This window comes from Diceros bicornis, chromosome 16 (genome assembly GCF_020826845.1).
Source record: "Diceros bicornis minor isolate mBicDic1 chromosome 16, mDicBic1.mat.cur, whole genome shotgun sequence".
Classification (NCBI taxonomy): domain Eukaryota; kingdom Metazoa; phylum Chordata; class Mammalia; order Perissodactyla; family Rhinocerotidae; genus Diceros; species Diceros bicornis.
The window spans coordinates 21,703,339-21,722,999 of record NC_080755.1 but is presented as its reverse complement, the minus strand read 5'-3'; the positions used below and the strand labels follow the sequence as shown (position 1 = coordinate 21,722,999).

Here is a 19,661-nt window from a genome sequence, read left to right as displayed (position 1 = left end):
CGAATTCGTACTCGGATGCAAATCCGAGGACGCACTAGAGGAGCTGGCGAGGCTGCCTCCCAGGAGGGCCGCCCCAGCCCGGGGACGCGCTGCGAGGACCTGACTCCGTGGGTTCCCCTCGCCTCTGGGATTCTGAGCTGGCCAGCGCGCCAGGGCACACTCAGGCTACCCAAGGAGGATAAAGTTAGGATGCAGTGAGAGCTCCGGAGGTGGCTGGGGCTGTCCTTCCCAAGGACACAGCCAAAGTCTCTGGCGGCTCTGGGGGCGCTGCCCCTGGGCGCGGAGAGCTGGAGGCGACGACGCGAGGACGCGCCCAGAGCCTGGGCGCGCAGGGGGCGGGCATTTGGCTGGAAGTGGGACAGTGTCTCCTATGGGAAAGCGGGACCCGGCGAGCTCTTAGGCCGCCTTTCCAGTTTCAGAGGTGTCCGCCCCCGCGTGCCGGAGGCAGCGCAGCCCGGAGGGCGAACGAATGGCGGATGGCAAACTTGGAACGAGAGCGCGCTGGAGCTCCGAATTGCCGGAATTGTGGCGGAGGCGGGGGCGGCCGAGACCCAAGTTCACTTTTTCCGTCCGCCCGGCCGTCCGACGGGCATTAGGGACGAGAGGGGCATTGCTCTAGCTCCAACCAGGTGGAGCGCCTCGCCAGAGGGAGTTGTGTCAGTTTGCTCCGAGACAAGGAGGGCGGTGGCCTGTGCGGGTGGGGAGGGGTCCCTGGGGTCCCGAGCGCCTCTCCCGCGTCTCTCCTCCCACCCGCCCCTCCCAGTCTTTCTTCCTCGCTCCTTCCCCAGGCTGGCTGGACCGGCGCGGACTTGCCCCGGACCTACGGGGAGCGCCTCAGGTCTTTAATGACAGCTTAAAAGTGCCTGATGGAAAAGTCGAAAGGGATGAGGCTGACGTGGGGCGTGTTTCGCTCCTTTGCAAGAGTCGGAAAGGGAGCTGGGAGCCGTGCGGCTGGCCCCAGGCTTCCGCGCCTCGCCGCCAGCAAGTAGGTGGGGGAGCCGCCGCCAGCCCCATCCCGCTCCCTAGCCTCGCCCGCTGCGCCCTGGCCGCGGGCGCAGAGAGGGTGCGGGGCCTCGCCGTGTCTCCTCCACCCTGCTCATTAACCTGCCTGCTCCGCTCCGCTCCGGGCGGCCCCAGACACCGGCTTCTCGAAGCAGCACCCGCGGCCCGCCCGGCGCAGCCGCCTCCTCGAACCCCCGGCTCCGGGGGGCAATGAGGGGGCAGTGGAAGGGGCACTGCTCCTCGGGCATTACTTAAAGAAGCGAGACCGCCCCGCCCTCCCGCCAGCCCTCCCTCTCTCCCGCCCGGGCCCGCGCGCCACTCCGCCAGAGGGTAAGTTGGGAGTGTTTTACCCCCACCGACAGCTCTCCCTCCCCTTCCTTTTTTTTCCCCTTCAAAGTTTTCTTCGGAGCGGGGAGAGGGGTGGGAGAGGAAGAGCGTCCAGCCAGCCTCCGTTCTTACCCTCTCCCTGTCTAACTTACCCCCGCCTCCCCTCCATCCCCTGCGCACCGCTGCCCCTCCGGAGCAGCGCTCCGAACTGACAATTGGAGCGCGGCTCCTTTAAGAGCCCGGCTTTGCCTCCCGGTAGCTGAAGGTCATTAAACACAAAAGCTCTCAGCGCTGCGGTCCAATATAGCGCATGCGCCCTGCCCGAGGACTGGCAGAGAGACGGCAATATGGCGAGAATGCCTGGCAGCGGGGACTGTAACACCAGCGCGGGCGGCAGCGCCAGCGCCGCCGCCGCCGCCGAGAACAATGGGGAGCGGGGCGAGGGCGAGCGCGGTGCGGGGGGCCGCGGCCGCCGCCACGGCCGCCCGCACTACTGCAGCGCGGGCGAGGAGGAGGAGGAAGAGGAGGAGGAGGACGAGATCCAGGAGGTGCAGATAACGGGGGACGAGGAGGAGGAGGACGGAGGTGGGGGGCTGGAGGAGGACGAGGAGGAGGAAGAGGAGGAGGAAGAGATGGGGCTGGACTGGGACGAGCCCCTAGAGCCCGAGGACTCGGCCGGGGAGGAGCTAGAGCCGGAGCCGGTCCATATGATCAATATGGACCAGAGCGCCGCGCTGGAGCCCGAGGCACCGCCGCGACTGCTGGCGCCCCGGGCCCGCGGCGGGCCGCCCGGGGACGGCGCCGAGCTGGACCCCGACGTGCTGCAGCGCCCCGAGCGGGCCCGGCTGAGCGAGAACACCCGGCTGGCCACCCGCTACGCCGTGCGCATCTTCCGGGAGTACCTGAGCGAGAAGGCGCAGAGCCCGGACTTCGAGACTATGGACAAGGGGGCGCTGTGCCGCGTGCTGCGCTCCTTCTACGCCGAGGCCCGCTCCAAGAGCGGCCAGCTCTACAGCAAGTCGTCGCTCATCAGCATCCGCAGCTCCCTCAACCGCTACCTCAACGAGCCCCCGTACTGCCGCACGCTCGACCTCACCAAGGACCCCGAGCTGCGCAGCGCCAACCTGACGCTGGCCGCGGTCATCCGCAAGCTCGAGGAGCAGGGCGCCGGGCCCGTGGTGCAGAAGCAAGCCATCACGCGCGCCGACCTGCGCAAGCTCTACACCTCCAGCGTCTTCAGCACCAACACACCCTTCGGGCTGCTCAACAAGGTCTGGTTCGAGACGTGCATGTACTTCTGCACGCGCGGCCGCGAGAACCAGCGCGAGCTGGAGGAGGACTCTTTTGGGCTGGCCATGGACGAGGACGGCCGAAAGTTCGTCTACTTTAAATCCCTCGGGCCCTACCACAAGTCGCGCTCGTCGTCGTGGAGCAAGAAGCGCGCCGAGAGCAGCGACGAGGAGAATTTGCCCCGCATGTACGAGACCGGCACCGAGTTCTGCCCCTACGCCAGCTTCGTCAAGTACTTGTCGAAGCGCAACCCCCTCTGCAAGGCGTTCTTCCAGCGGCCCCGGGACCACTGCAGCGAGGGCGATGTGACCTGGTACGAGAACAAAGCCATCGGCAAGAACTTGCTGGGTACCAGGATGCAGATGCTCTCTAAGGCGGCCAAGCTCTCCAAGACCTACACCAACCATTGCATCGGCGCCGTCTCCATCGCCACGCTCAACAGCATCGCGGGCATCGGCACCAAACTGGGCTCGCCCGCCCCGCAGGGCTGCTACACTGAGGCTCTGAATGGGGCGGCTCGCCACCACTCCCACCACCCCCCCACCCATCCCTCCCACCACCACCGCCCCCAGCCGCCCTCGCTGGGGAACACCTACATCCTCCCCAAAGACAGCCAGGTCGGGCCCGACGTGAAATCCGAGGCTGCGCCCAAGCGCGCCCTGTACGAGTCGGTGTTCGGGTCGGGGGAAATCTGCGGCCCCTCTTCCCCCAAAAGACTTTGTATCCGCCCCTCGGAGCCTGTGGATGCGGTGGTGGTGGTTTCCGTGAAACACGACCCCCTGCCTCTTCTTCCAGAAGCCAATGGGCACAGAAGCACCAATTCTCCCACAATAGTTTCACCTGCTATTGTTTCCCCCACCCAGGTAACCAAACCAAACTCTATGCATGAAATGTTTCTCTGGTACCACTTCGAGACTAACTTGTGCTAATGCAGGTCTGTGTTGGGGGGAAGTTTTTAAAAGCAGCAAATACACTGAATCGGATTTGGTTTCACTCTTAGAAGCTTAACTCTGGGTGCTTTTCAGGAAAGTTTACACCTAACCTTAAAAAATGTGACAGGGCAAGCTACCTAACAGTCACCGCTGTGCAGTAACGCTGAAAACTTGCAAGTTCGCAGAACAAAAGGGTTAGCTCAACGCTCGCAGCCTCTCTCCCTTGAACGCATGAGTTTTATAAGGCAGAGAGTGCAGGTATACTGTAGGTATAAGTGAAACAGTTACTTAAAATATATTTGGATAAAGTAACCATTAAAATACTCTATTACATATTCACCATAACTTATGAAGGTAGAAAAACAGTTATAAATTATTAAAAAGAAAACATGCCAATCCCAGTTCCTGTAAGGGGGTGAGTTGTGCAGAGACTGGCAGCTGAGTGCCAGTTTATACTGTAACTTGTAGTTGAAGGTAAAGTGACGTTTGGGATGTAGTTTCTGTAAACTAACCTCACTTGTTAAAGTTATTATTAGATGGAAAGGTGGTATCTGCACTACCAGCCAGGCTCCCAGTGTCACAAGCCCTGTGGTGCCCAGCACTGTGGGTGCTGAAACAGTGCTATCTTTCCCTACCCCCTGAAGCTCACCATCTAGGGGGCAGATAAGACTTAGGAAGACAATCAGTTAAGACAAACAGCACGGTAGAGTATTAAGAACACCAAAGTAAGAGTGCTGGCTCAGAAGCTGAGCCACCTTGGACAAATCAGTTCACCTCTGTGGGCTTCAGTGTCTTCATTAAAAATAAGGGAGCTGTTTAACATTAAAATTATTTAATTCTAAGCAGTACCAAATTCTAGGTCAAGATTGGGGGCTCAATCTCATCTTCTCTTACTTGCTTGTCTTACTGTTTTTTCCTAGAGGAAGATATGCATATTATGAAAATTATATTCATCTTTTGGATACTCTTCTTTAGGAGACAGAAAGCAGAGGTCTTTGGGGACTGTGCTCTGTTCTGCAGGCAGGAGTAGCCACTGGAGGTTTTACAGCTTTGACCTCCCTGCCACCAAGCAGCATAGGAATTTTGACTGTTAAGTCTGAGGTGTAGTGCAGGCCCTTCAAGGAACAGATGTCGTGTACCTCTGTGCTTTTTTCCAAAGTGGAAATTCCAGTTCTGGACACACTGACCCTTTCAAACGTTTGCTAGCTAATCAGCAAGCCTCAAGGCCAACTAAGAAAGGGACTGTGAATGGTCATATAAACACCCAGGTTCTCTAAAATACGCAAGACGTGCAGGCTGTGTGTCTCTGTACTTCCAGTGTGAGTAGTACATTTCTGACGGACTGCGAGGTGGTTTTAGGGAGTTTTAAGGATGGAGAGAATTCTTTCTCCTCTTTGGAGAATTTGGGTTTGCTTTTTCTTTGAAAGCAAAAATAAATGTTCACATTCTTCTGATAAAGTAAAAACCTTTAAAATGTCCTGGTTTAGAGTAACACCAGATTAATTAAGAGTTAAAAGCCTAAGAAAGTTTATTAAAGTGTATATCGGCTTGGAATAATAATGGAACACTTTGTCTGCTGGCATCTGTCTGCTGGTTTCTTGACACCAGTGTCATATAAAATCATTACTAAAGAGCCACAAAAGATGAAGGGGGGTTGTTTAGTTGGTTTTATTTTGTTCTAAGGAATGCAATTACTATTTCAGTCTTTTATTTTAACTGAGGTAAATTATTTTCCCTGAGATAAATCCGTTCTATAAACCTGAATCCTGATTCTTTTTTTTATTCTTGAGTTACTATCTGGTAACTCCCAAGTTAAATATAGATTTGAGTGTCTGTATGTTGGTTGTATTATTACGGCTCTCAAGCATTGTCTTAGCTAAGTCCCTTGTAGTTAAAACACTACAAAAGTTGTTCTTTTTGCACATATTTAATAGTCAGCTTTTCATTTATGTTAGAGTAAAATTTTTTTTATCAGCATTAAGAAGTTTAAGGGAACTCTTTAGTAACTCCTGTAGAACTCACTTTGTGAAGTCTGAGCATTCCAAGTATGAAACGGATGTTTAGTTTAAGTGGAAAGCTGATATTAAACTTTTTCCTCTTGTATTTATTCAGATCACTGTAGCGATTGAGGTCCAGGGCATTTCCTGGGGATTAACTGGCCGGGGTTACTGGCCCGAGGCATTGCTTTGGGTCGTCAGCTCCTCAAGCTGGTCATTAATCCCCAGGAAATGCCCTGTGTACCTCGAGCTTCAGCCATTACTACTTAATTATAAACACAGGCTGTCTAACCTTAATACTGACTAGACCTCATCGAATGGTGTCGCACTGAATTCCACGGTTGACCATATTCTTCTAGACTTCTTGATATCACAGTCACACTCTGATGCTGTCATTTACTTCTAACATTGCAAGTGTCTCAAAAACGAAGAGCCTGTTACTTTAAATGCATTTACTCTCTTCTTGAGGGTGTTAATAAGTGTGTCATATATGGGACTGGTTGGAATATGAAGGCACTCCAGGATTAACAAAGATTATGGAATTTGTGATTTTTACTCCTGTGAAGTACCTGGCTTTGTTTTTTTTTGGGGGGGGCGCGATTGTGGTGGTGGTTGTGATGGTTGCTTTAGCAGACTTTTTCTTTCTCTTGAGTGGCTGTGTTCAAAGTCAACGGTAGTTTTAGTTCCTTTTTCCCCACAGCTGTTATGATCCCGTTATTGGTGCAGCCTCCTAGCTCCAGGTGGAGATCACATGGTACATTTCAAAAGGTTTAACGCCATATCCCACATCTTATTGTCTGTGCATCAGCATAGGCGTTTTTCCTGCTCAGAGAACAGTACTTCAGCTTGGATGGTAGAGATTCGTAACTTTAGTCTTTATCATTTACGCAAAAAAAGAGTATGAATAGAAGTTTAGATTCTAAATATGGTAGTTTTGTTGCTCAAGTTTTTATAGACTGTGCCTCTCTCCAGTACCAGACAAAAATGTGAAAATTCGCTCCCTAAAATACCTTAGAAGCATCTGTAAGCTTGTGACAAAGGTGTCTTCAGTTGCACTTGCTTGACTTGTCTTTTTTTTTTTTTTTTTTTCCTCCCCAAAGCCCCAGTAGATAGTTGTATGTCATAGTTGCACATCCTTCTAGTTGCTGCATGTGGGACGCGGCCTCAGCATGGCCGGAGAAGCGGTGCGCCGGGAGAAGCGGTGCGCCAGTGCGCGCCCGGGATCAAACCCGGGCCGCCAGCAGCGGAGCGCGCGCACTTACCCGCTAAGCCACGGGGCGGCCCAACACTTGCTTGACTTAACGCAAATTATTTCCAGAGATCCTTTTAAGGAATTCTGTAAGTAGGAAATCTGTTAGTGGAAAGATTCTGGGACCAGTGGTGCATGTCCCCTGTTTCTGTTCCAATTGTCTTCATCAGGGGCCAGAGTCGTTCCTTACAGTTTTTGAGCTGAAGATTGGAGCAGCCTTCCTGTGGGGCACACAGTCGTTTATGGCCTTGCCTTTGAGGAGAAGCCAGATGCTGACAGCACTGGGAATTTCATTTCATTCAGGTGCTGGAGTGTGGGAAGGGAGAGGGAATGTTCCATCTATCGACTTGATAGAAAAAGACACGCATTTGATGTATTATTGAAATAATCACCAAAGTCTTATTTTGAATTTGGAGACTAGGTGGGAGAGAGACTCTTATTCTCTTAAAGATGGAATCAGCCTTCTATAAATGGGAAACGAGTTGTGTGTTGAACAACTAGAGCAATTTTAACAAGACATTTTTGCAATGTTTATCTGGAGCTATTAGGATTAACTGCCTTGTTTAAAATGGATATTTTTGTGATTTTTAGTATTAATTTGTGGCTACATTCCTTTTTCTACTTCAGGAATGTTTGCTCATCTTTATGGAAAGTTCAAATTGATAGAGAAACTAAATGTCATTAACATAAATATGCAACTTTTTTCATTCATTCAGGAAACACTGAGCACCTAATATTTTGGCTTTTGTACCAGGAATCTATAAATTAATCTATTTTCTACTTGGCAAAGTCTCACTGGCAAGATTTTGGCCTCCTTAAATATTAAAACTAGATCAAAATAAAGTTAAAAGATAATGCACTCAATGTTTTGCAACAGTCATTTTGGGAAAGCTGTATTTTTACTCTTGCATATTAATATTGCAATCAATACTCAGGTATATTATTTTAAATTGATATAAACCCACATATAGGTTAGCTCACTGTCTATTAAATCTGATACAGGAAATAGAAAAAAAAGTATTTGCTGCCAAAGGAGAAAGTGGATCTCATTCATCTAAAACTTAAATCATGTGTCACCCTGATTTTAAAATTGGGCTCCCCTAACGAATGTCACCTAAAAGGCCATCTTCTTGTCATTGCAAATAGATTTCAAGCAAGAAGAGCCCCTTTGTCTAATAGGACTGCTGGTTGTGTATGAGAGCACGTAGGCAGGTTCGCACCATGGCCTAGGCCAGTCAAAGCTCCACTTCAGTTATTTAATAAAAGTTCAATTTCAGGTTGTCTTTTGGTATCTTAACTGCCATTTCAAAAGCAAAATCGATATAGGAGTTGCTGTGTGGTTACCTGTGTTGGAAATCTTAGGACCAAACATAAACTAGTCATCTGCGGGTCTGTCATGTGCTGGAACTTTTCCTTCTAGGACCTATTTTACTTCTCTTGCTCAATCAGTCACTGCATTCTACCATTTAGTTAGAATGCCTTTTTAAAGACTTTTTTGGAGAATTTAGATAGGGGATGGGGTAGTGGGAATTAGTTGGTGCAGGAAGAGATATTGATTGACCTTGGTAAAACTCAAATGAAAGAAGACGTAATGTTAGGATTTGAAACATTGTGCTGATAAACTTTTTTATTTAACACTAGTAGTGTTCTAGAGATGCTGAATTCAATTCAACCATTGTTACTTGAGTCTCTTTCTACCTGCTAAGTGCTGCTAGAGGAGTGGGTTCAGGCCTGGCCCTCAGTAGGGGTTTGCAGAGAACCGGCAAGTTAGTGGACTTCAAGCTGAAGTGATTCTCTGCTGGCCACGTGAACATCGCAGTGGAAACAGGCGGACTTTTACAGTTTTAGGTTCTATACCATTTTGGGCTCTTTGGGTTTTCAGATCTGTAGAGGTTTCTCTTTGCCTGCTATTCTCCTTTGAGAGAGGATGGGCTCTGAATGCTGTCGACTCTTTATACCAGAGAATCAGCTTCTATATGGTCTAAAAGTAAATGAGTGTTTAAGCCGTTTGAGATATCTGGCTACAGCAAGGGCTATGGGCCAACATTAAACCTGCATATGAGACTGTATTACCTAACTCTTGTGGCTATAAACTAGGCAACAGACCGCAGTGTGTCTACCAGTACTACAGGAGGCCAACCTAATTAGACAAGTTTTAGATTTTTAGTAATTCTCCGTGTCCTTCTGTTCAACACTTTCTTTACAGTCAGACTTCCTTCCTTTCAGCTTATAGTTTAACAAGGTAATAGAGCCTTTTCTTTTTCCCAAAAACGATGCCTTTATATATGACAGCAAACTTTCATGAGTGACAGACGTTTTCTTATTCATGTCATATCCTAAATTTTGTCCAAGTCTTTGGACACAGAATTTTCAACAATAAGGGAAGTAGGAAATATCTTACAGTATTGTAAGTCCAGAGTGTCTGAGCTTTAATGGGAGTTTTCATCACAGCAGTTTGCTTTTGGGCTGCTTTGGGAACCCCAGTGGAAACTTCCTTTTTCTGGAAACCCACTGCATTCTGAGACTTGTGATTTGTGTTTAGTGATTGCAAACAGTTCAGCTCCTGCTGGCTCTCCAAGCAGAGAGTTTGGTTGTTTTTAATATGTGGGGTGCAGGGAAGTCCCAAAGATCTGAAGGTGCGGTGTGAGGATGATGAAGGTCTCCTGTGTTGAGTCCATTTATATAAGCCTGGAAAACTGAGGGAACGTGAGGAGACCTTGAAGGAGAGGACTGGGGATATGCAAGAACAGGTCAGTTATTCCCACATCACCAGCCCATTCTCTGCCTTTCAGCCCTGTCTCCACCTGAATATAGACACTTAGAAATCATCTTTATAGTGCAAACCTTTCCTGGGAGTATCTAGACTCATTCACACCTTGAATTACGGCTTTGCCCTGATCACCTGGCAGTGAACCCTGGTAGATGGGCGTTTTGATCCGGTCTGTGAGGAAGGAGGTAAAAATGTGTACCTGAAAAGGGCTGACAGATTTAAGAGAGCATTAGGTTGTAGGCTTCTGGGAAAAAAAGAGAGGAATTCGGAAAGGAATGCTGAAGGATGACAGAGATAAATGTTGCTTCCTCTGTGAGTAATTCGGTTACCAAATTAGAATGTCAAGACTAGTTTGGAGGCTTGTAATCATCAATTCTAGTTTTACTCCCATGTCCCCAGTCCAGGTCAACCCAGTTCAGTCCAGTGTCTCACCATTCAATCCCCATCCTTCCTCTCTTGACACAAGAGAAAGGGAGCTATTATTTATAGCACTCATTCCCATTTGGAGCCTTTGTACCACATGCCAGGGACGAAGCTAGTAAGTATATATTAGTATATATTCTAATTTAATATTTGTAGATTTCTCTACCTCTCCCTCTATTTAGACAAAATGTTCATGGATAATATGTTCATAGAGATATAGATACACCTATCTATATATAAATTTGATACATGATAAAATCCTCCATTTTGTTATTATAGTCTGAGAAATAAGTGTTTTAAGACAAGTTTCTTGAGCTTGTGGATTAGTTCTAATACCTGAACTTGCTATGGTTTTTGCCGTCTAGTTTTTCAGGAACTTAGAAATGTGAACTGTTTCACCTTTCTGGCTTCCGAGCTGTCCTGGGTCAGTGAGTGGACAGTTGGACCAGATCCGGGCAGGAATGAATGAAGGGAGGCTTTCAGTTCATTGGGCTGCTGTCCACAGAGACAAATGTGATTCCTTCCTTGCGGAGATGTGATGTCATCTGTCCCAACTTCTAACTGATTCTGTAGTTTGCAGTGGTGTGTAATCACTGATAATGACCAAGATGTACCAAGGGCTTTAAAGTGGTCCACAGTCGGCAGCCTCTGCATCACTTAGGAGCATGGTCTCCTTGGTGTCTCATTTAATCCTCACACAGCCCTTTACGGAGTTATGGTTATTATTTCCATTTTACAAAGGAGGAAACTAAGGTTAACAGATGTTGACTAATTTGCTGAAGGTCTAACAACTGGTAAGTAACTATGCTGGGATTTGAATCCAGGCCTGTCTGATTCCAGAGGCTGTGCTGTCAGATTCATGGTCTGTTGATTCCAGAATTCTTATCCACTGTTCAAATAAAAGAATCCAGTAAAGAGAAGATGATATAACATTAGATTCATATCACTACCTTAGGTGCTTTCCTAGAGCAACTTAAGAAGAGAGAACTTGTTAAAATACAGAAAAAAAGGAAAAGAAAAGCAGAGCACACAAAAGAATATTTCCAGGACGTGACATGCTTCCATTTTGCTTTGTGTGGTCCCCAGCCTTTGCTGACGCTGGGGACTTTATCAGCCTCTTTTGAGAAGCCCAGTCACATAGTGGTTAAGAGCAGACACCAGTGCCAGACCCCCTGGGCCAAGTCTCAGCTCTGCCCTGAACCTCCCTGTGCGTCAGTTTCCTCCTTGGTCAGATGGGATGGTGGTAATACTTACCTCGTAAGGTCTTCAGTGTTAAATGAGGTGCTATTTGAAAAGTGCTTAAAACATTTTAAGATCTTAGCACAGAAGGTTTTACATATGAAAAACTGCTGATCTTGATGATAAAGTCCCAGGCTTCAATTTTTCTCTTATAAATAGCTTGTTCGGGTGCTGTGCATGGCCTTTCTGCTGTTCTTCTTCCGGGGTATCCGTAGGCTGGGCCAGTAGCACTTCCTCTGGTCTCTATCTTCACACCTCCTTCTAGGTTTGTTCTGCAGAACCTTCCCATTGCTCTTTAGGAAGCCTTGGGAATGTTCAAGTGCTGAACAGGGTAGAGGGAGCTCTCTGATGGGCGTAATTGCTGCCCAAATTCCAGTGGATTCACAAAAGTTGGCTTGGAATGAGATGAACAGCTTTTCACGAGAGATTAAATTTTATTTGGAATGGTTTGGGATTAGGGGAGTGGTCGTAATACTCGGGTTCTTCAAACATTATGAAGGTCGATAGAGCCATAACTTTCGTACAGTCTAGTTTCAGTGTTCTGGAAGTAGGTCCTGTATTTGGCTAGATCCTCTGTTACAGTATTTGCATTTCCTTAATGCATAATTGCACTATGACTTTCTAATACTTCTGTCTTGGAGACTATGTAAATCAATAGAAGTTCCACTAAAGTTGATGTGTACTAATATATGTTTTGAATAGACTGCAGAATCGGGGTAATTGGTTGGTGTTTTGATGCAACATTGCTGACCAATTAATGGCTTCTTATGACTTGTTTTTAGTTTGACAGAATGCTCTTATAAAATAGAAATGATTGATAGGGCAATGCAGAGATGTGTAACCTCTAATTTAGGTTGCCCTTCGACTTTTCACAGTATTCATCCACCACAGTCCTTATAGGATAAGTTCATGGGCTTTTAAAATTCTATTAATTCTATTAATTAATAATTAATAATTCTATTAATTTTATTAAGGCAGCTCATCTGGAATGTTGGTTTCTATTTTGTGACACTTTCTGACAAAACTATATCTAAATAGATTTTAGATATTTTCTTCTGTCTTGAACAAATATCTAGTCGTTTTTTACTCCAAAACAAAAGAGACTTGGAGAATACTTATTTTTTAGTGGATTGAGTAGCAGTTCAAAAACATCTTGTTGCAGAAACACACAGACCTAAATAAAAGTATAACAAGAATATTGGGAACCTGATTATGCTAGCTTCATTTTCTTTTCCTCTCAACTCGGTGTTTGTTCACATGTTAATTTTTTATAATTAACAGTAGGATAGTCATAGTGCTGGTGATTTCACTGTTTTCATGCTCATTTTATTAGGAAGAGGGGGAGTGGTAAAGTTCCAGGTATGTTTCTCAAGTTATTTATTTTTTTTAACCTATGAAGAGGATCGTGGCATCACAGATCCTATCCCCAGCATTTCACTGCTGTCACAAGTGATGCATGTTAGAACCACCTCATGGGATGCGAGTTATGATCTAAGAAGAGAAAAGTCAAGGTGGAGGAGAGTGGTATACGAAAAACTCTGAAAATAGTATTCGTTTCTAAAAGCATCTATTGAGCACTTACTGTGTGCAAGGGCAGGGATTTGGAGGTAAGGAATAACTTAGAAATAGTTCAGAGAAGACACTGGAGAAAGTACAACGGGAATCCCTAGAAGTCAGGCAGAGGGCTCATTGGAGAGGAAGAAGAGGGTCTTATCTCATTTAATGACTGTTCACAGTAACCATGGAGACTAAACAATGTGTATCACTCTCTGAGAAATGGGACTGAAGGTGGCCTGACCCAACTGGAAGTCTAAACATTTAAACCTTAAAAGTGTGTAAGGAGGATGTGAAAACTCAGAAAAAATAAAATCTTGCCTTGTGAAAACTTTAAGCCTTTTCTTTGCTATCACATTGAGACCTCTTGGGAGCGCCTTAGTATACTGCAATTTTAATGTCCCAGCATGAAGTAGGCTGCCACATCTCACTGCATATCAGCCCCTCTAAATATTCACCCTGTTGTTATCCACATATTTTAAGATTGTGCAATAACCCAAAGAAATTCAGAACTGGTAGTGGGTCCCAGTTTACACTGTAATTAGAGCCCTTACAATTACCGAAAGCCTGGCCCCTCTGGTACCTAGCATCATTTCTTTCACGTCTCGGGCCTATGAGACATACTATGAATAATCGGTTACTAAGGTACACGTGAATGGTGCTTTACATTTTGCAAAAGGCTTTGCTGTGTGTGATTTGATTTCATTCTAAGGAAGCTTCATAGGGCACTTCCTAGTGTCAGGTTCTGGGTTAGGTAAACGGTGGGGATGCAGATAAAATTCTTGGCCTTGGAGGACTCCCTGAGTCTCGTGCGGGAAGCAGACGAGTAACCTGAGGAATAAACCCTGACGATGGGATAAGTCCTGTGATATTCTATACACACAGTATAAGGAAGCTGCAGGGGGAGAATAGGAAGTGTGATTATACCCATTCTACAGATGAGAAAAACTGACCCTTGGAGAAGTTATGCAGTTTCTCAAGTTCACTTTACTACTGGGAAGCAAAGTTAAATTTCCATTTCTAACTGCAGGTCCAGGGTTCTTACATAGTGGTTCTTTTTTAGCTGTAATTTATAGCCAAAGTTATAAAAGTGGGACAGTTAGGCATTGAGAAAAAGGACACTGAAGCACCAGTATGTGGATGGGGGGCCGGCCCTGTGGCTTAGAGGTTAGGTGCACGTGCTCCGCTACTGGCGGCCCAGGTTCGGATCCCGGGCGCACACTGACACACCACTTTTCCGGCCATGCTGAGGCCGCGTCCCACATACAGCAACTAGAAGAATGTGCAGCTGTGACATACAACTATCTACTGGGCTTTGGGGGAAAAAAGGAGGAGGATTGGCAATAGATGTTAGCACAGAGCCGGTCTTCCTCAGCAAAAAGAGGAGGATTAGCATGGATGTTAGCTCAGGGCTGATCTTCCTCACAAAAAAAAAAAAAGTATGTGGATGGATGTGTCTTTTAAGAACTAAAAGAATCTTGGGGCTGGCCCGATGGCATGGCGGTTAAGTTTGCGTGCTCCGCTTCGGTGGCCCAGGGGTTTGCAGGTTCGGATCCCAGGCGTGGAGCTATGCACTGCTTATCAAGCCCTGCTGTGGTGGCATCCCACATATAAAGTAGAGGAAGATGGGCAAGGATGTTAGCTCAGGGCCAATCTTCCTCAGCAAAAAGAGGAGGATTGGCATCAGATGTTAGCTCAAGGCTAATCTTCCTCACAAAGAAAATAAATAAAAACTAAAAGCATCTTAATGTGATTTTTGTGCTTTTGGAGCTACAGGAAAATAAAAAGGAACATTCTGGAATAGGGTGAAATAGAATGGCCCAGTCTTCCAAATGTCAGCACACCCTGAAAGGGACAGTCAGATTGATTTTTTGTAAGTTAAGTTTTTTTTTTTTTTTGAGAAAGATTGGCCCTGAGCTAACATCTGTAGACAATCTTCCTCTTTTTTTTTTTTTCTTTTTTCTCCCCAAAGCGCCCAGTACATAGCTGTATATCCTAATTGTAGGTCCTTCTAGTTCTATGTGGGACGCGGCCTCAGCATGCCTTGATGAGCTGTGAGGAGGTCCGCGCCCAGGATCCAATCGCGAAGCCCGGGCCACCCAAAGCCTAATGGTCGAACTTAGCTGCTGCGCCACTGGGCAGGCTGATTTTGGGATCTTAATGTAAAGTCGAGCTCCCAGGGGAGCCCTTTCTGCAGCAGTCGAGGGCTGGCCAGCTCCTCATCGGGTCTGAGGCTCCCTGGGAGCAGGTCGGGGTCTCTGCGGTTCTCTATCTGTTCCCTGACTGTTTGGCATCTGAAGAGTTGCTCCCCAAGGCCTTCAGTCTTTTCCACTTCACTCAGAGCACTTAATTAAAAGAACAAGTGAACACGGTTCTGATGCAGAGTTATGACTAGTAAAAAGAACCAATAAAAATGACTATAAAGTGCCTGACAAATAGAAAATGTTTAATAATACTAAGGCACTTTATGGGGCCAGGGTTTACCTCTTGGCACAGGATGACAGGCCTTCCTGCGGAGGCTTCTCCCTGGCTGCTGCTCCTGGCAGACGGTTCTTGCCCAGCCGGAACAGGCACAGAAACGGATTCCACTGTCCTGGGGTCACCTGAATCTTGCTGCAAGAACATCATTGGGAAGTGACAACCACAGATGTGTAGCCCTTTCGCTGGTGACAACAGATAACACAAAGGATTAAGGACACTTTGGTGACAGAGCAAAAAGGAAAACAAGGAAAAGACACCTTAGGAAAAAAAGGAAAGGAGAGGTAAGTAGCTAAGACACCTCCAGTCTTACAGGAAGTTTGGAGGAAAACTAACATTCCCTCTCAGTTTTTTTTTTTTGTGCATGTGAGGAAGATCAGCCCTGAGCTAACATCCATGCCAATCCTCCTCTTTTTGCTGAGGAAGAGCGGCCCTGACCTAACATCTATTGCTAATCCTCCTCCTTTTTTTCCCCAAAGCCCCAGTAGATAGTTGTATGTCATAGTTGCACATCCTTCTAGTTGCTGTATGTGGGACACGGCCTCAGCATGGCCTGACAAGTGGTGCGTCGGTGCGCGCCCGGGATCTGAACCCAGGCCGCCAGTAGTGGAGCGCTCGCACTTAACCTCTAAGCCACGGGCCAGCACCCTCCTCAGTTCTAATTAGGCTTACCAAAGGAGAGGCCACGTTAAAGTTAGGAGACTAGTTCACCTGATGGTCTTGGGCAAGTTACCTAGTTTCTCATCTATTGGGTAGGAATGATGGGAATATTACTGTTGTGAGTAGTAAAAGCTCAGAGTAAGTGCCCAATAACTGATAACTTATTTTAAAAAATTCTCTTGGTTAAAGATTATTGACAGGCTGGAAGAAAAGTAGGGGGATTGTATACAATTCTCAATATTCTCTTTTATTTATTTATTTTTTTAAATTGTGGGGGTTTTTTTAATTTTATTTATTTTTTCCCCCAAAGGCCCAGTAGATAGTTGTATGTCATAGCTGCACTTCCTTCTAGTTGCTGTATGTGGGATGCGGCCTCAGCATGGCCGGAGAAGCGGTGCGCAGGGAGAAGCGGTGCGCGCCCGGGATCAAACCCGGGCCGCCAGCAGCGAAGCGCGCACACTTAACCACTAAGCCACGGGGCCAGCCCTCAGTATTCTCTTTTAAAGCTAAGACAGAGGATCCAAAAAAAATCACAAAATATTTATAAGCACAGGTGAAACAATGGAAATATACAAAGAAACCAGTTGAAGAACCCACATATATGGTAAGAAAATAACGATAATCAAAAGACAAATAATAAAAATTGTAAAGTTTAGAGAAAGATGGATATTAAATTCTAGGTGTCCCTATTTGAGCCACTGTGTAACTCACTAACATATACAAGTAAAATTAAATCCTCAAGCTTTTATTCTCTGCTCATTTGTCATGAAGATAATTTAGTTTGTATAAATTTACTTAAAATTTATATAAAAATATACTTTATATAAAATGTTTAAGGATTAATTTTGATCTAACTTTTAAGTAAATTTTAAACAGATAAAAGTTGCAATGACTTACAAGTATTGACCATGTAAGTCTTCAGTGTTCAATAAAATTATCCATCTCATTAAAAAACACACAATTTGATTTTTCCTAATTATAAGCAATGAATTTATAGAAATTGATCTCTATAAATTTCTTTAGAATGTTGTGATATCAGTAAAGCATATTCTAAATTTGTTTGAATAAACAAGTATCTTAATCATATAGAATATGGAACTAGGATCCTTTAAACTTTTATCATTAAAAACAATACATACGACCAGATGATAATTTACAACCAGAAAAGATCTCATCGATAAAATAAAGAATATGAAACTTTCTGGCCATTTGTTATGTAGAACATAGCCCCCTTTGTGTTAAAGTGCTAATTTGAAAGAGATTGTGTCATTCTCCTAACTCTCTTTTCCGATTTGACAAATAAGATACTTGCTCAACTGACATAAATCATCAAATAATTCACATTTTAGTCTTAATTTAGTTTATACCAACTTGTTTAAAAGTGAAGTCAGTAAATATTATCTGCATCATGAAGTACGAATTGTAATTAGATTACTAGCCTTCAGTGCATTGCTTGGTATTGGGACTACACATCTCATTCCTGAAGAATTCGTCCCCATGATCAATCCAGTAGCTAACATATATGTAACATGTTACTGTACATACTCAGTGCACATTATTCCATCTCATCCTTGTAACAGTCTTGTAGGCTAGAGAGATTAAGTAGCCTGCCCCAGGAAGTACAGTTAGTAAATGGCAAACCCATGCTGTATCCCAGGTCTCTCATGTGTCCATTCATTCAACAAATATTCATTAGGCACCTACTATGTGTTGGTCACTGACGACCCGATAAAGAACAAGACAGGTCTCATTTCTCATGGACTTGACATTCAAGTGGGAGTGACAGACATTAAAACTAACAAAACTATCATTAAAATAGACTGAAGCGACTAGGTGGCTATTCTCTCCTGATGTGCCGTCTCTGCTATCAGTTGGGTCCTACCCACACGGAAGCAGGCCACACACACTGACTGCTCATGCTACATGAGGCTCTGCGTGGACCCAGGGCAGATGGAGCTGTGACTGGCCTCATCCATTCTTCCAGATAAAGGCAGTCACTGGGCGATGAACCACATCAGATTTAGAGTTTCCCCAATTAAATATCAGCAGAAGGACAGGTAAACTACAGAACAGGTGTTAGCATCATTCCTTTCTTAAGAACTCAGAGGGGATAACACATCTGACTGCCTCACCTAGTTAGGTAGGGTGAAGAAATAGAGGCCCAGGGAGATCGAGTAGCAGAATCTGGTCCAGAGTCAGGAATTGATCGTTTATTCATAGGCTCAGAAGCTCTTTCCTGGTCAACAAAGCCCCCTCTCTTCACTTGCTAGGTTATTTGTAACCATTACAGTGTGATTGCTTCAGACTTTATTCAGTTGATTCTCATGCTGCACGAGTTGCTGAGGGACTGAGGTCTCTTTTCTCCCAGGTACACACTTCCCTGAACTGCCTCACTGGATGGGTCTGTCAGAAAATCTATGCTTTTTCTCCCCCTCCCTGTAAAAGAAAGCAGCTAAGGTATTACTGATGGAATATATATATATATATATATATTAACATAGGTACACACTTGTTTGTGAACAGCTTAGTCCATATTGCTGATGCTAAAGAATCATGGGATTAACATTTGAGAATGAGAGATCAGCTGATGCAGCTGCTGGTTACAGCTAAGCTGTAGCCTAACCTCCCTGGGTGTTAATCAGACTAGCTCACCTAAACCAATTTACGGGAAGCCCTTCTCAGTGAGACAACTGTTACAGGAATAACTGGTCAGGTGACCTTCAGAATCCTTCCCGCCCTAAGAGCCTATGATTCTATCCTGGCAAAAATGCCTGCAAATCAAATTTTTACAAATCAAATGTTTGTAAATTAGATCGCAGTTTAAATCCGCTGAGGGAAATTCTGTTTTAGAGCCCTCGTTTGTCCTTGATGTGAATTTCAATATCGGGTCAGGCTGTTTAAACATACTTGGTATACTTAGAGTGTCTGTTGCCATTTCTGGTTGGGATTTATATGTTTTAAGGAGATATATATATCTTTTTTACAATATTTGACTTAATGTGATATATAAAGTGTTATATCTGACTTAATGTATTTCAATCTGTGGTTTAAAATTTTCTAATTTAGGATTATTTTATCCTTTATTTGCCATATGCAGAGTAGCCCTTCAAAAACTAATAGTTGAATATTTTACGAGTGAGAGTTCATATTTTCATGATCTTTATTCATGCTACCCTTTACATAAGATCTGTTCCTGGCGCGTTGCCTCTTTTGCTCTCTGCTCTATTCCTGGCACAGTGGGTGGCACATTTTAGGCGCTCAAAAGTCTTTGTAGAAATGAATAAAAATATTTTGTGATAACATTTTAAGGTGAATTTATAATCTTTGCCCTCCTAGCCTTCAGCAGAAAGGATCTAAATATTTTACCCTCGTGTGAAAAAATGAAAACTAATTCTTTAGCTGTAAAGGTTAGAAATAAAAAGCCCCTCCGATAGCACATAAGGAAAAAAAAAAAACCTTTCCTTAAATATCTGTGGCACACCTGCTGTGTGCCTGGGGAGCGTCCTGTGCTCTGGAGGGTCAGATGATTGAGACAGTGCCCCTGAAGATTAAGTGAAGTTCCTACTGCATGTGTCCCAAATTTAATTTCTTCTCCTGTGTTGATTTCTTAGCACACAGCAGGAATCACAGGCACCCAAATAAATCACCAGCCAAGTGAAACGTGGTGGTGGTAGCAGTGCTGTCCTAGTAGAGATGTGGGTCTGGTTGGCAAGGTTGTGCCCTCTGGGGATGAGGGAGGG

At 45.4% G+C, this 19,661-nt stretch overlaps 1 protein-coding gene across 3 annotated transcripts in view; it reads left to right on the top strand.

Moving 5' to 3' along the window:
* Positions 1 to 19,661, top strand: part of KCTD1 (potassium channel tetramerization domain containing 1) — a 188,174-nt gene that overhangs the window by 93,597 nt on the left and 74,916 nt on the right. Inside the window, exon 1 of one of the 3 annotated variants that reach the window (XM_058556924.1) lies at positions 800 to 1,332. The exons of 1 other annotated variant lie outside the window; for it this stretch is intronic. Coding sequence is in view for 1 of the 2 variants with exons in the window: in XM_058556922.1 (XP_058412905.1) it covers positions 1,677 to 3,482 (1,806 nt within the window). In the remaining variant the exon portion in view is untranslated. One more of the 3 variants, XM_058556922.1, reaches the window with a different exon arrangement.